The 14,002-nt window shown below is 43.6% G+C and overlaps 1 protein-coding gene across 2 annotated transcripts in view; it reads left to right on the forward strand.

Moving 5' to 3' along the window:
- The first annotated feature begins 483 nt into the window (after nucleotides 1-483).
- The window catches only part of BNC2 (basonuclin zinc finger protein 2), a 419,967-nt gene continuing 406,448 nt past the window's right edge, over nucleotides 484-14,002 (forward strand). The window contains exon 1 of one of the 2 annotated variants that reach the window (XM_083482228.1): nucleotides 484-1,153. In XM_083482228.1, the coding sequence (XP_083338354.1) occupies nucleotides 1,151-1,153 (3 nt within the window). In that variant the 5' untranslated portion in view covers nucleotides 484-1,150. The remainder of the gene's footprint in view (nucleotides 1,154-14,002) is intronic. The other variant, XM_083482225.1, reaches the window with a different exon arrangement.

Genomic DNA, 14,002 nt, shown 5'->3' on the forward strand with positions numbered 1-14,002 from the left:
GCGCAACTTAGGCAGGGCGGTAGGCAGTTAGAAACAAATCCCCGAGGGCTGCGCTTGGGCGGTCAAAGCACAGCAGCCCGTGAGGTAAAGGAAGAAGCTGCGAAGTGGGGCCACAAGTGAGCTGGGCAAGGCGGGCGTTGCGCGCGACGGGAGAGGGAGGAAAAAAACCTCTCCTCAGGAGCGGCCCAAGTTTGCTCTCCTCTTTGGGGAGCAGCTCCCGCTTCTCCCGGCGGCGGCGGCGGCGGGCTCCTCCATTTCCCCCTCCTCCTTCCCTCTCGCTCCGTCTTTCTCTCCAGCGGCGCCTGGACGCCTTGAGCTGATAAGGAAGACGAGAAGCGGAGGCAGGAGCAGCGGCTGTGGCGGCGGCGGGAGAGCGTGTGCCTGCTGCGCCGCTCGCTCGTGAGGAGGAACCGGCCCGGAAGGGGCGTCAAGAGCGCGCAAAGAGAGAGAAAGCGCCTCAGACAGACACGCACACGGCGAGGAGGGCGAGGGGAGTCCCGAGCGGGCTCGCTCCTCAGAATAAAAGTTTTCCCGGGTCTCGCTTTGGGCGGCTCGCTTTCCCCTCACTTTTCATTGACAGCTGGGCGCAGGCGGCCTCTCCTTGGGTCTCCTGGCTTTGCCCAAGGAAAGGGGGGGGGGAGAGAAAAGTGTCCCGTTTCCCCTCCCCACCTCCTCTCTGCCTTCCCCAGGACCAATAACAAGCTGCTCTGAGGTACAGTAGCGGCGGGAGGGGACGGCGAAGGAGGAGGAGGAGGAGGGAAGAGGAGGGAAGCGCCTCCGCCGCCGTGTTTTCAGATTGGGGACAGCCTCCCCCCTCCTTCTCCCCAACCTGTGGCAGCACCAGACTCCCATTCCTCGCCTCTTGACCCCTCAGCAAACCTTTTATCCCCCCCTTTCTCTCTCTCCCCCCACCGAAGATTTCTTTTGGGGGGGCTGAGAGACTTCCTCACGCGCGTGTCTGGAAATCACCTGGAGGGCTGCGGAGATTTCTTGTTGGTGTTGCTGAGAGAAGGGGGGGAAGGGGGGGAGGAATTTGTGTGAGGAAGGTGAGGGGGGAGAAGGAAGGAAGGAAGGAAGGAAAGGCCCGTGCCGCCGCCGCCGCGAGGACTTCCAGAGCCGGGGGGGTGCCCCTGACAAGCAGCATGCCGAAATGGTAAGAAGTTTTTCCAACATTTCCTTTAAAAAAAAAAGTTGTGTGTGGGGTTTTTTTTTTTTTTTTTTGGGTGGCGGGTGCGTGTGTGCGCGCGCGCGCCTTTTGAAGCGTGCCGTAATGCAAACAGCCCCGCCTGTGAGGAAGCGTGTTTCCTCAAAAACCTTCGAAACAAACAAGCGGGGACCGGGGGAGGGGGGGGGAGGGCGAAGGCGGCGAAGCGCAGAGCAGGGTCCGGATTGGAAAGTTGGCCTGAAGTTGGGTCGTTTCTCTCTCTCTCTCCTCCCCCCTCCCCACCATCTTCCCTTCAGGGAGGGAGGGAGAGAGAGAATGGGATGGGAGCTCTTTCCCTTCTGCTCCTGGCATCCAAGGTGAGGGAAAAGAGCGGGAGGGGCTAAGGAATGAGATCCCCCCCCTCTCCTCTCCTCTCCTCGCTCGAGGTGTGTGTTGGGTACGCGGCGCTGGCGAAGAGCAGCCTGCAAGGGAGGGCTGTGTGCGCCAGTGGAGAGATCGGGGGTCGCCGATCGGCGGGAGGGGGGGTGTGCCAAGGGAGGTGGGCTGCGAGCTCTGTGCGAGTGGGAGTGTGTGTGTGTGTGTGTGTGTGTGTGTGTGTGTGTGTGTGTGTGTGTGTATTCGACGATCTCCAGCGCCTCGGGCTCCCAGGCCAGAAGTGCAAAGCCGCCGGTCCCGCGCGCGACTTTTCGGTCATGTGCTTGGCAGTTTTCACCTCTGCAGGCGGCGCGGTTCGTTAGCAGAACTTGTCCCGGGCAGGAAGGCTCGTGCTGCGGGCGGGCGAGGAGAAGAAGGCAGAGCGCAGGCAGGCAGGCGGGCAGGCGCTTCGTGGAGGGCCATTATTATTAGCCTTCTAGGAAAGGGGTCTGCGGAGAGATTGCCAGCCGCTGCACATCGGAAGCGAGCTCCATAGAAAGCAGGAAACGAAAGTGATTCAAGAAGGCAGAGGTAGAGAAAGGAAGACGTCAGGTGCTCTTAGGAATTTGCAAAACGCTTATTATTATTATTATTATTATTATCATTAAAATCTTCACCTTCCCCCCTTGAAGGTGTTAACGCAAGTTAAAATAAGCCCAGGAGACCTACCTTTCTGAAGCCTTTTTCCCCCTGGGCTGTTTTTGATGTGGACATTTTATTAAAGAACTGGCAGGTTTTGAAGAGGTAGAGAGGGACACTATCTGGTTTGCATTCATTTCTGCTAGCACTTTCAAAAGACCCAACCGGCTCAGCGAACGAAGAAATTCGGTGGTCTTTTAGTCTAGGGATGAGTGGGGATGGATTCTTCCCGGACTTGCTGCCTTGCATTTTAAGTGTACTTTAACCCCTGCGCGTTGCTGTCATAAGCCCCACTTGGGGAATGGGATGCTCTTGCGTTCTGCGTCTGTAATTAGAATGCGTTTAGGGAAAATACTATTTCCTCGCCGCCACCCCTTCCCCGTAGAGTGGCATGTCTTGTTCCAGTGATCAAAGCCCCTCTTGGAGTGTAGGAGATGAGACTGTCAAATGAAGGCAACCCTAAAGAGGGGAGGTGGGTGGGTAAAAGTGGCGCATCATGCGCTCAGGACTGTGGTAACCGCAGCACTGACAGAAATTAAAGTGGTTTTGAAAGCAGACTGCAGTTTATGGTGCTTCTCATTTACCCTAGAGTCAAGCTGTTGTAAAATTGATGCACAAAGGACATCACGTAATAATCTAAGTAGATCCAGCATTAAAGTGTATTTTGCATGGGGGGGGGGGAGATTGTGCCACTCAGTAGAAATGACTTGAAGTTCAAAAGTCCCAGCGAAACATTACAGACCTCTTCTCAAATCCTTCACACATTTCCTGACATGGCAAATGAAATCTTATAATACAAAAGTGAGCATTTATTTTATTTTTATCACCCTTTTGTAATTTTTTTAATATACCATGTGTATCATTGCTTATCTTCCATGGGCAGTAATTACTTTTTTTAAAACAGTAATTAATGAGACTTTTTTTTTACCATTTAGAAATGGGGATGGGGAGCGCTTGCATTTTAATAAGTTCATTCATCCAGTAATATTTAATAAGCTTGCCTGATCAGCAGATCTTCTGAAGAATATCAAGTCATTGCAAGAAAGCATAGAACATCTCTTATCCTTAAAAATTTCAGGAAGCTTCAGCCTGAAATGTAAATAAGGGGATATGCACACTTACAGTGTCAGAAGTCCTAACTTCTGACTTGTGTGTGTTTGCATAAAAGCTTTTCCAGTTTTATGAAGGTTTTTTTTTTTTAATTCTAGGGGTAATAAAATACTTTTCAGGTTGTACATTAAGGAGATTTCATTCCACCTGGCCTAGAGGCTGCCTACATACGGTGACTGGGTGTTAAGTATTATTAATTCCCAATGAGCTAAATATAATCCATGTGCTTGCACTGGTCCATATACCCAACACTAGTTTTGATGTAGCAAAGATCTATCTAGAAATGTTTTGGAAAATAGTTAACTTTAAAAATATTTATATTGCAAGAAATGTAGCAGGCACACATGTTTATTTCCACTGCTCCGAATGTTTTCCATTCTTACAAGTGTACAGAGATCAGGATCTCTCTCTGTGTGTGTGTCTCTTTGACACACTGGGTTATGCATTTACATGAAACAAAGCAGTAAAAAGAATGGAGCTGAGGAGCAGACTTGACTCCTGCAATGTTATGGTGTGTAAATGTGATCTGTTTGAATTTCCAAGCAAGCTTCTTCCCACCCCCCCTTTCCCCCCTTTCCCTTTTTTCGTTCAGTGCTTTTACATAACATTTTGTCCTAATCTTGCTTTGCTGTCAAGGATGTTTCATGGGTTGCGCAATTGCTGCAGTCCAAGAATGCCAATTTGCATTCCAGGAGTGTCATTTGATTACTTTTATCTGCAAAGCTCCCAGAGTGGCCTGGACCTCTTGTTTCATCTCGCCATGTCACTGAGTCAACGCTGTGTCGTCTTTCCCCACCACCACTGCCCAGAAAACTGCCTGATTTTGAGAAGGGAGGTGGGGGGGGGGAGGAGAGAGAAAAGCACTTTTCATGTTTCAGCTGTGGTCCCCCAGCTAAACTTGTCAGCGGCAGGATATGATTCACTTGGGGCCCAGAAGAGTGGCGCAGAGACAGGGGTTAGCGTCAGGCGTTTCAATAAGCTCAGGGACAGGTAGTGTGTGGCATCCCAAGAGGTTTCAAGTTAATGAAGAACAGGACTGCATCGTTCTCTACACTCTGACCTGGTGCTGTCCCCACAGTTTTCTCATTTGATCTTTCATAGCAAATTGATCTTTTTGTGTGTGTGTGAATTTCTTTCCTTCTTTTTACTTGGCTTCCACGTTAGTCCTTGCAAGCCAGGAATTAGCTGAGCAACTTAAGCTGGCGAATACAGCTGTTCAGGAACGACGAAACTGGACACTCAACCCTCTTCCAAAGGCAGGGTATTCTCCTGTTGTTTCAATTTATTGAATTAAATTAAATTATTAAATCAGTCATCGACGTGGTGCAGTTATGAAGTTTGTTTGTGTCTTGGCATTTATTTTTTTTAAAAAAAACTATTCTGGGTGGTATGTTACTCACTGTATTAAATTAAATATATATCCATTAACACACACACACAAGCATATCAGCAATGTACAGTAAAGGTTTCCTTCGGTATTTCACAGCTGAACTTGCTTGTTAGAAATGATTTGCTGATCTATAATGAGCCTTTTATAGTTCTGGTAAGACATGCTAAATATCAATTGCGCATGCCAGATACATTATTTATAGCTTGCTAAATAATTGTAATTCCATTGTATCCAGTACTCAGATACATAGGGGATTAAACAAGGGGGAAAAGTCATTACACATACTCTGTGTAAATATTATTTTAGTGAAAACAGAGTGAGAAAATTACTATTGGCATTTCCAGTCTTCTGTTAAAAGAAAAGGGGGGGGGCACTTTGAGCCATCAAATGATTCCTAATATGTGAGTTATTCATATGTTCTCTGTTTTTCTTACATGTACATCCTGGTCCTCAACACATTTATTTGCAAGCGTATGTTCTGCTTTTTATATCAGTTGAACCTATTTCCAAGTTAAGTTAGCGTTAGCATAGCAGCCTTAATTCTTGAAAAGTAGACAATCATTTCCTACAAAATGTACAAGAATTGCACCATCTAAGGTTTCAAGGTACAAGGTTTCTAAGTCAAGTGTGAATTGAAAATGTTTAGGCGAGAGTTCTTTTTTTAATGGACAATAAGTAATATTTACCTTTTATGTGCTATACCAGATGTTCCCATTTATCCCCCACATCTCTTTAAGCTTTGGCACTGAAAAAGTTGCTGAGTTAAAATCAAGAACACTTAGCTTCTATCTAGGGGAAGCAGTGCCTCATTTCTTTCTCCCCCTCTGTGCATGTTTATAAAATAATATCTGAAATATCTGTAGAAGATTATTGGTTAAAGTCCTTTGTGAAGAACTAGAAGAAGCAGAATCCTGATTTAGTTGTCAGTGCCTTGAGTCTAAGTACTGTATTTCTCCAGATGAATCAAATGTTCCCAACAGCTCCTGTTTTCTGGATGACTGTACAGTATGGTGTGTGTGTGTGTGTGTGTGTGTGTGTACACACACATATAATGTCTCTGTATATGCAAAATATTGATTTCAGTGACAGCATGTGGTTTTGATTTTCAGAGGAGTTCCTCCCCTTAACTTCCCCAGTCAAGTCCTTTTCATTCATATAGTACATACCCAGGCACCTTTGAAACTTATTATGTACGGGAGAAGTTTGATATCTTAAAAATAGGCTTACAACGCAGTGCTTTACCTGTCTCCTCAAAAGTAGCTCCCATTACCTTTAATAGGGCTTACTGCAAGGCAGTGTTCCAGTCTCCCATTGTTCTAGGTGCATTTTTGTGACAGGGAATTTCATTAGCTTGAGCAGTTTCCGAGCTCTGGGCGCAGTCCTGTGCCTAAGATTTCAGATTAAAACTGCAGAGTAGAAGGAAAGGAGGACCTTTTTCTGACTCCCCACTTCCAGCTACTCTCTGAAGGCTGGAGAAGAGACCCTCTTAAGAACATTAGGGTGGTGGGCAGGGGAAGGACTAGACCATGTGAAAAATGAACATAATATTTTAGCTGCAGTTCATTCACTTTCAGCACTGTATTATTGTTATAAGAAAGCACGCCTAGACATTCCATTGATGCACCCATAACCTAGGTTTAAGCTACCATTTAGCTCCTAGCTTTCATATCTCAGTTTCTAACACTGCTCCCAGGTTAGTGTGTATAAGAGTGAAGCTTGAAATAACTAATTACCGTTCTTGAAATCAAAAGTATTACTGAAATCAAAGTAATGTCCTTTTCTTAAGAAATTTCTGTGGTAATACCATTGTTATGTAAGACATCTAGAGTAGGTATAGATGAGGAAGTAACACACACCCTTTGGTATTATTGTTACTTAGTCCATTTTAGCAATGTAGCAATGTAGAAATGCAACTTGGAATGCAGCTGGGATAAAGGACCTCACTGATTTTTCACCACTAATGTGTACATATCTTAAGTCCCATTGAAAGCCATGGAGTGGGACTAGTCAAGTCCCATTGATTGGCATGGGACTGGCAGCCTAAGCCAACTAAGTCTGGAAATGTATCTGTGGACTTGTAGAGTATACAGTGTTTACTCTACATGTCCACAGATACATTTCCAGACTTAGTTGCAACGGGCTTTTTATTGTTTGGTGCTGGGCTCACAATGTTGCAAAAACACACAGTTGCATATAAAGATGTTACATTAATTATAAAGTTACATGTATACCAATTTAGTTTACTTCCTTCCTCTCAGCCTGTGGGTCCAAACAAACTCTCAGCTCACCCACAAAAGTCTCACATGAGAAGAGATCCTGGAAACAGCGGACATCACTCTAGACTTGCTTCTTATGGGCAGGTAGATGGTCATTTCTCAGGCTGCCCACAGCTAGGTTGCATTAAAGTTGCACCCTTCAAACCCAGCTCCAGGTACAGCAGGTTTGTTGGGTTCCTCAGGGAGTCCAGAGGATGGAGAAAGGGCTCACCTATCCTCACAGCTCTTTCTTCACCTTCTGTCCCCCTCTCTTCCTCCTCTGCTGCTTACAATTATCTTTATCTTAAAGAGACTGTACATATGTTATTGTGTGTGTTGCAAAATGGAGGAGCAGAAGGCATGGGAATGTGGGTGAAGATGACAGCAGGGACTGCAGGAGATGGTGGCTTCATAATTGGGAGAAAGGTGACAAGGGAGCTTAGCAATTGCAATGTGTGAGAGGGGGAATATGCAGGAGGTTGCCATGGGGGTGGTTGATGTGCAAAGGAGAGCATGCAGTATAGATAGCTATTTAATGAAGTGAACTGCACTCAATCTTATATATACCATTTACCTGCAGTCTGAAGTACAGACACTGCCCGCATAGATCCTTCAGTAAACATGCAGCTGTTGCTCCGGCAAGTACACTTGTGTGTATGGGGCAGTTTCATTGATGCAAAGCTCAGCTGACACTTCCATTGCAGGGGAGCCCCATGTATATAAAAAATGGGCACAGAGCTCTAGCCTAGGAAGTGTCTTTCACTGTTTTAAATACAATGTACTGTGATACATGTACACTTAAAGTTAGTGCATCGTAAAAAAAACACACTAAGGGTATGATTGAGACTGTGGGTTTAAGTGAACCTAGTCATGTTTAAATAGGAGAAAGTCCACTGAAATATAGGATTTACCTAAAGCAAATGTCTTTAGAATCAGGGTGTTGAAGCTTAAAAAAATATATACTGTTCATCCTCTGCATGCTCACTAAGAAATGTTTCTTAGATTTCAATGGGGCTTACCCCATTGAATATGAGCACAGCCTTGGGCTGTAATCCTGGGTGTGCACTTAGCTAAGATTAAGGCTTCCTGAACCTAGTGGGGCTTCTGAATAAACAGGTAGAAGACTGGGTTGCACAATTGCAGTCTTGCATGCACTAAATATTATTGGAGTAAACCTTATTGAAGTCATTGAAACATACTTCTGAGTAAAGATGCTTAAGGTTATGTCAAACACAATATTGTGATCAGGTTACTTTCTATTCTGGGGAGATGCATCTCCCACCCCACCCCCTCCTTTAGCTCACTCTAGACTGCTGTTCTTTAATAGGTATGTGTTAATTTAAAATATTTTCCCATTGTGTCTAATAGCTTTATTTGTCCTTCTACCCTTGCCTTCATTTGGAGGGGGGGGACCTATGGCATTTTGGTATGTTTTGTGAACATAATTATCACATCAGCAAACGAGTAGGAGATATCAAGTACCCAAATGTGCTGGGGGAAAATGTTGTCATTGTTTCAAGTCAAAAGGTGACTTAAAGAGTTGTAAAACCTTGTTGTTTTTTCAGCTACATCTTTCAATCCTTTGCCTTTTCAGATACTGCACATTCATGCTAATGAAGTTGATAGCTGTAGGAAGAAGAAATGCAGGCAAAGTGATGCGTGGATTATGAATGACTCTGGTTCTTAAAGAAATACATATGCAGCATTAACACCCATTTCCACTATCGGTTGGGATTCCTCTGAAAGGCAGCTGTAATTGCCAGGCAGGCCTCATTGTCCTTAAAAGTTGTGATTCATGTGTCTTTTTAATAGCTGCTTTTTAATGTTCTGTACAAAGATGTAGCAGCACACAGAAAACATTTTTCCCTCTTTGTGACCTTACATTTGCCGAAGTGCCCCATGCTGGAATTCCTTTTCAGGGTCTTTTTTCCTTCCAGAGCCAGACATGTACCCAGACACAAAAGCCTCTGTGTATAGCAAGCTGTTTTAAATATTGTGACTTGCTGATGTGCTGTCCTTTCTCTGCTTGAGCCAAAGATCTCTGCTCAGTGTCTGTAGATTACCAAGCCCCTTCTTCATTGTACCTCTTGTCAGCTATTCCTATTCATTTAACCTTTCATTAGTGTCTGTGCAGCTTCACTGTCTGGAAAAGGCAAGCCAGAACCCAAAGGCCCACTGTCACAGTTATTAGATTTCTCGGTTACATCCCAGCAACCATAATGGACTGAGAGTCAACACTATTGTCATGCGTGCTGCTGTCCTGGGGTGCAGGCTCTTCTGTGCATGTCAAGGACATGTGCCACATGTTGATAATGCACCCCAGAGATAAATGCGCAACATGAGGGATAGACTAAGGCTGGCAGTAATGAGCTTTGTGGGAGTTACTGTGAAGACAAACAGTTGCGGAGGAATTTTGCTTAAGGAGCCAAAGGAGAGGGAGTCGAATTAAGTGTTGCCAGGGTTGCCTGTGAGGTACTTGTCAATCATGCTACTTTCATTTTAAGTTTCTGTTACAAGAACAAAAAATAAATAAAAATTAAATGCTATCTGCAACTGGTGAAAATATTGACTTTTTAAAAAAGAAAAAGAGAAGAGAAACCTAGCTAAGATGGAATATATTTCTTATAATCCTCCAAAAGGTACCTTGTCAAGGATCAGAACGGCAAACTGTGTATTAAAAACATTGACAGCACCGTTGATATGATCAGCTCTAAGCAATGAAATCCAGTATTGCTCTTTGGAAATTACTAAGCATTATAATACATTTTGCTGGTTCTGAACATTTGTAATTTTTTTGCTGTGAAGGTTAAAGTGGCTCAGAGCGATGTGGGGCAAGTCAAGTCACATACCTAAACAAAGAACCAAATAAGTTATACAGTGGTACCTTGGGTTAAGTACTTAATTCATTCCGGAGGTCCGTTCTTAACCTGAAACTGTTCTTAACCTGAAGCACCACTTTAGCTAATGGGGGCCTCCTGCTGCTGCTGCGCCGCCGCTGCACGATTTCTGTTCTCATCCTGAAGCAAAGTTCTTAACCCAAGGTAATATTTCTGGGTTGGCGGAGTCTGTAACCTGAAGCATGTGTAACCTGAAGTGTATGTAACCTGAAGCATATGTAACCCGAGGTACCACTGTACAATATTTATCCTGTTGTGCTTTCATTTCTGTTACCTTGTCTCCAGTCATATCCCCAGTTATCTATATGCAAAAGAGGCTGTGCTTTATCAGAAGATGGGATCACTTTAATTTTATAGTTCCCCTTTAACGCCTTCTACCACATTGGCCAACACCAGAATTCATGTGGTAATGAACACATATTGTGGCAGTGAATTCCATAAGTTAATTATGCCTTGTGTGTCCTGAATCTTTTCCTGCTAATTAATTTAATTGGCTGATCCCAAGTGATGATTTTATGGGACAGTGGAAAAATCAGTCTACTTTCACTGCATCATTTATGATTTTATAAGCTTTTATCGTGTGTCTTCCCCAATCTGTTTAGGCACCTTGCACTTTGACATGATAGAAGTCTACTGTCCAATCTTAGTACTTCTAGCTCTGTTTTCTCCATGTCCTTATTCCTTATTGTAGTTTTGCTGAAGGACAATCAGATATCAAAACCCTTTCTAGATAGGAAGCTGTTCAAGGCCTACTGAAAGTACAGTTGTCAGGAAAACAACTCTGTTTATGTTGAATAGATTCAATATAAAGTGACTATTAATAGAAAACATACATTTTTAGAGTAATTAGCGGGGGTGGGGTGGGACTCAAGACGTGTGTAATAGGAGCTTGAAATGCCATGGAATTGCTAAAGGGTTAGAATGAAAGAGGAGGAAGTTTGGGTGAAGATGGACCCGATTCCACAGATGAAAATGTCAGGGGTGCAAATCTGCCAATCAAACACTAGACTAAGCTACCGTAGTCTTGCTTTTAGACATGTATCTTAAAAGAAGTACTGCTTGAACTCTCTAGAGAAAGGGGACATTGCTTCAAGTGTCTGTGTACTAGGCTAAGCTGCTGCAGTGTCCTCAATTCTACATGGGGCTGTTTTTGAAGTTGACTCAGAAACTTTAGCTGGTACAGAATATATTTGTTGAGTCAGTATTTGTTTAGACTAGCTGGTCAGATCCTAACACCAACAGCGTTCAGTTGAACTGGTTGCTAGTGTTTCTCAGCCCAGTTGAAGGTGCTGGTTTCCACCTCTTAAGTCCTAAATAGTACAGGGCCAGATTGTTTGAGGAACACTCTTCATCCATACAAACCTGCTTGTGCCAAGATCAGTGTTTGAGACATTGTTTGTTAGCCTGCTGTAAAGATATGAGACTGGTAAGCATTAGAGAGAGGACCTTTTCACTGGTGGCCCCTAGTTTGTGGAGCAAGGCGTGTGTGGCTAGCTCCAGCATTGTTAATCGTTGAAAAGGACTTGAAGGCATTTGGTTTCATGTTTTAAAGCCAGGCTGTTCATTGTTCTAACATGTTGATTAATCTGCAGTTATTGCTTGTTGGCATTACATTATTTAATTGTGCTTTTAGTTTTGTCTACTGCCCAGAGATGGCATTGTCTTTTAACCTTGCAATTTAAATAAATGTTCATCATCTTCCATATTACTCTGAAAAATGAAAACTTTTATTTGAAAGTTCAGTACAGCTTCAGAGACAGTGTAAATCTTTGTGACATCACAAGGGGGAGAAGGAGCCAATTGGTGTCAAGTACAACAGGAAAAGGGACGCGGGTGGCACTGTGGGTTAAACCACAGAGCGTAGGACTTGCCGATCAGAAGGTCAGCGGTTTGAATCCCTGCAATGGGGTGAGCTCCCGTTGCTCGGTCCCTGCTCCTGCCAACCTAGCAGTTCGAAAGCACGTCAAAGTGCAAGTAGATAAATAGGTACCGCTTTGGCAGGAAGGTAAACGGCATTTCCGTGCGCTGCTCTGGTTCGCCAGAAGCGGGTTAGTCATGCTGGCCACATGACCCGGAAGCTGTATGCCAGCTCCCTCAGCCAATAAAGTGAGATGAGCGCCGCAACCCCAGAGTCGGTCACGACTGGACCTAATGGTCAGGGGTCCCTTTACCTTTACCTTACAACAGGATAAAGCTTCAAATTTGCAGAAACAGCTTTTCAGAGCTCCGCTCCACCATGGAGAGGAGTATTTGATCCATTGCTCCAGATATGCTTATCTGCCCTTTGATGTCAGTGCTTTGCCCATCATGTGATATTAAAAATTTCCTACAACAACCAGATCTGGATAATATCAGAAAGAAGCTATCAGGTGGCCTGCATGGGCACATTGATGTGACCCAGGCTCTTAATCTTTTTAGCATTAAGTTCTAGGAGTTGCATACCAAGCACAATATGAAATAGTTCTATGACGGTTGCTGATATTTATTCATGCTCAAGGCGGGTGGAGGAAGAACACAATTGGCCATTTTGTGATGTAAATAGAGTTTCTTAGCAAGATGTATCCACCAATAGATATGGATGGCTCGAATAAAGTTAACAATTTTAAAGTTTCATTCTTCTTGTTACGCTGTGCTATTTCAGTTAGTATAAATGCATTGTTGAGCTGCTTTGTTTTCCTTCTTGTGAAAGAAGGCAAAGCACAGCAAACAAATGATTTACGCTTTAGAAAGCAAAAAGTCAAATTGACAAGCAGAACACAATTGGCCTAGGCAGAGTCTATTTGGTAGCTACGCACAAAGGAAGATTTGCTTCATTTTTGTTGTTTGTGTTTTTAAGCACAACTTTTAGTTATTCATGTACAAAAATGAGAACTACATCTGCTGCAGAAATTAGTAAATAGCAATTGTTCAGAAATTTCCTAGGCTGCCACATTATAAAAAACATGAATGGTAAAACTGAATGTTTAAAGAACAAGACAAAACAAATCAGAACAAACCTAACAACATTGTCCTGGTTTTTGCTTCATGCTAAACCAAACCGTAGCTTAGTGTGGGCTCCTGGAGAAGATACAGCAGCCTCTTTCTTCCCCCCTGGTTGTTCTGTTACTGCGCTGAGCCAAGCCATGTTTCTGCTTGGGTGTCATTCAAATCCAGGCTCCTGGTTTAGCTCCCTTGAGCAAACCGCATCCATTGGTAGGATCAAACCTTGTTTACGGCTCATGGTTAGTCTGGAGAGAGCTTAAATCACAGTCCTGTGTTCGAATGACACACTAAGCCAAGGCACAGCTTAGTTCAGCACAATGCATATTTATTTATTTATTTATTTATTTAATACCCCGCCCATCTGGCTGGGTTTCCCTGGTGATTCCCCAGAATAGCCAAGGAGGAGCAAAGTGATCACAGTCTTGTCCCCTGGAGCCGGTACACTTGTGTGCTCATGCTAAGCTGTCATTTGGCTTAGTGTGACATTCAAACTCATTGTGTGGAACATCTTATCATTAGATTGATAAGAACTTTGATGAATTCAGATACTGCTTTCTGGTTCTGAGTTCAAAGATGAAAATGTCAGCTGGAAACCACTTTTGTTTAATGTGCATTTATTTAATGTTTTCATGAATGACACAGCATGGAGAAATTGCTGTTTGTTTGTTTTTAGTGCAGCCTAACCAGACCTCTATTAAAAAGTACATACATCTTGAAATTGAATTAAATAAATAAGTGGCAGTACAACTAATTTGGAGGGCTTCTTTTGTGCCAGTGCTGAATTAAGGACAATGCTTGGTTTCTTGGGAGTTCACAATATCTTTTTCCTGTTAACAAAAGCCTGTTCTTACTGTTTGTCTAATAATTACTTTTGTAGTCCTTTGATAGACTATTGGCTTAACCACGCTGAATTTGAAATACATTGCACCAGTTGTGCTGCTTAGCATTAAATTTGTGTTGCATGTATAGATTTTTAAAAAGCCACTTTGTACATTCAAAGGTTAATGAACTGGTTTAAATAAAAGTTTATGAGAATGCAAAAAGTTCCCTTATCCAAAACATCAGTAATAATTTGGCAATAGTGTGAAGAACAGGATGACACAACTTCTGAAGCCAAGTGTGGGCTGCATGAGCAGTGTAGTTTCATGTC

This window comes from Podarcis liolepis, assembly GCF_965112155.1.
Source record: "Podarcis liolepis genome assembly, chromosome: 17".
Classification (NCBI taxonomy): Eukaryota; Metazoa; Chordata; class Lepidosauria; order Squamata; family Lacertidae; genus Podarcis; species Podarcis liolepis.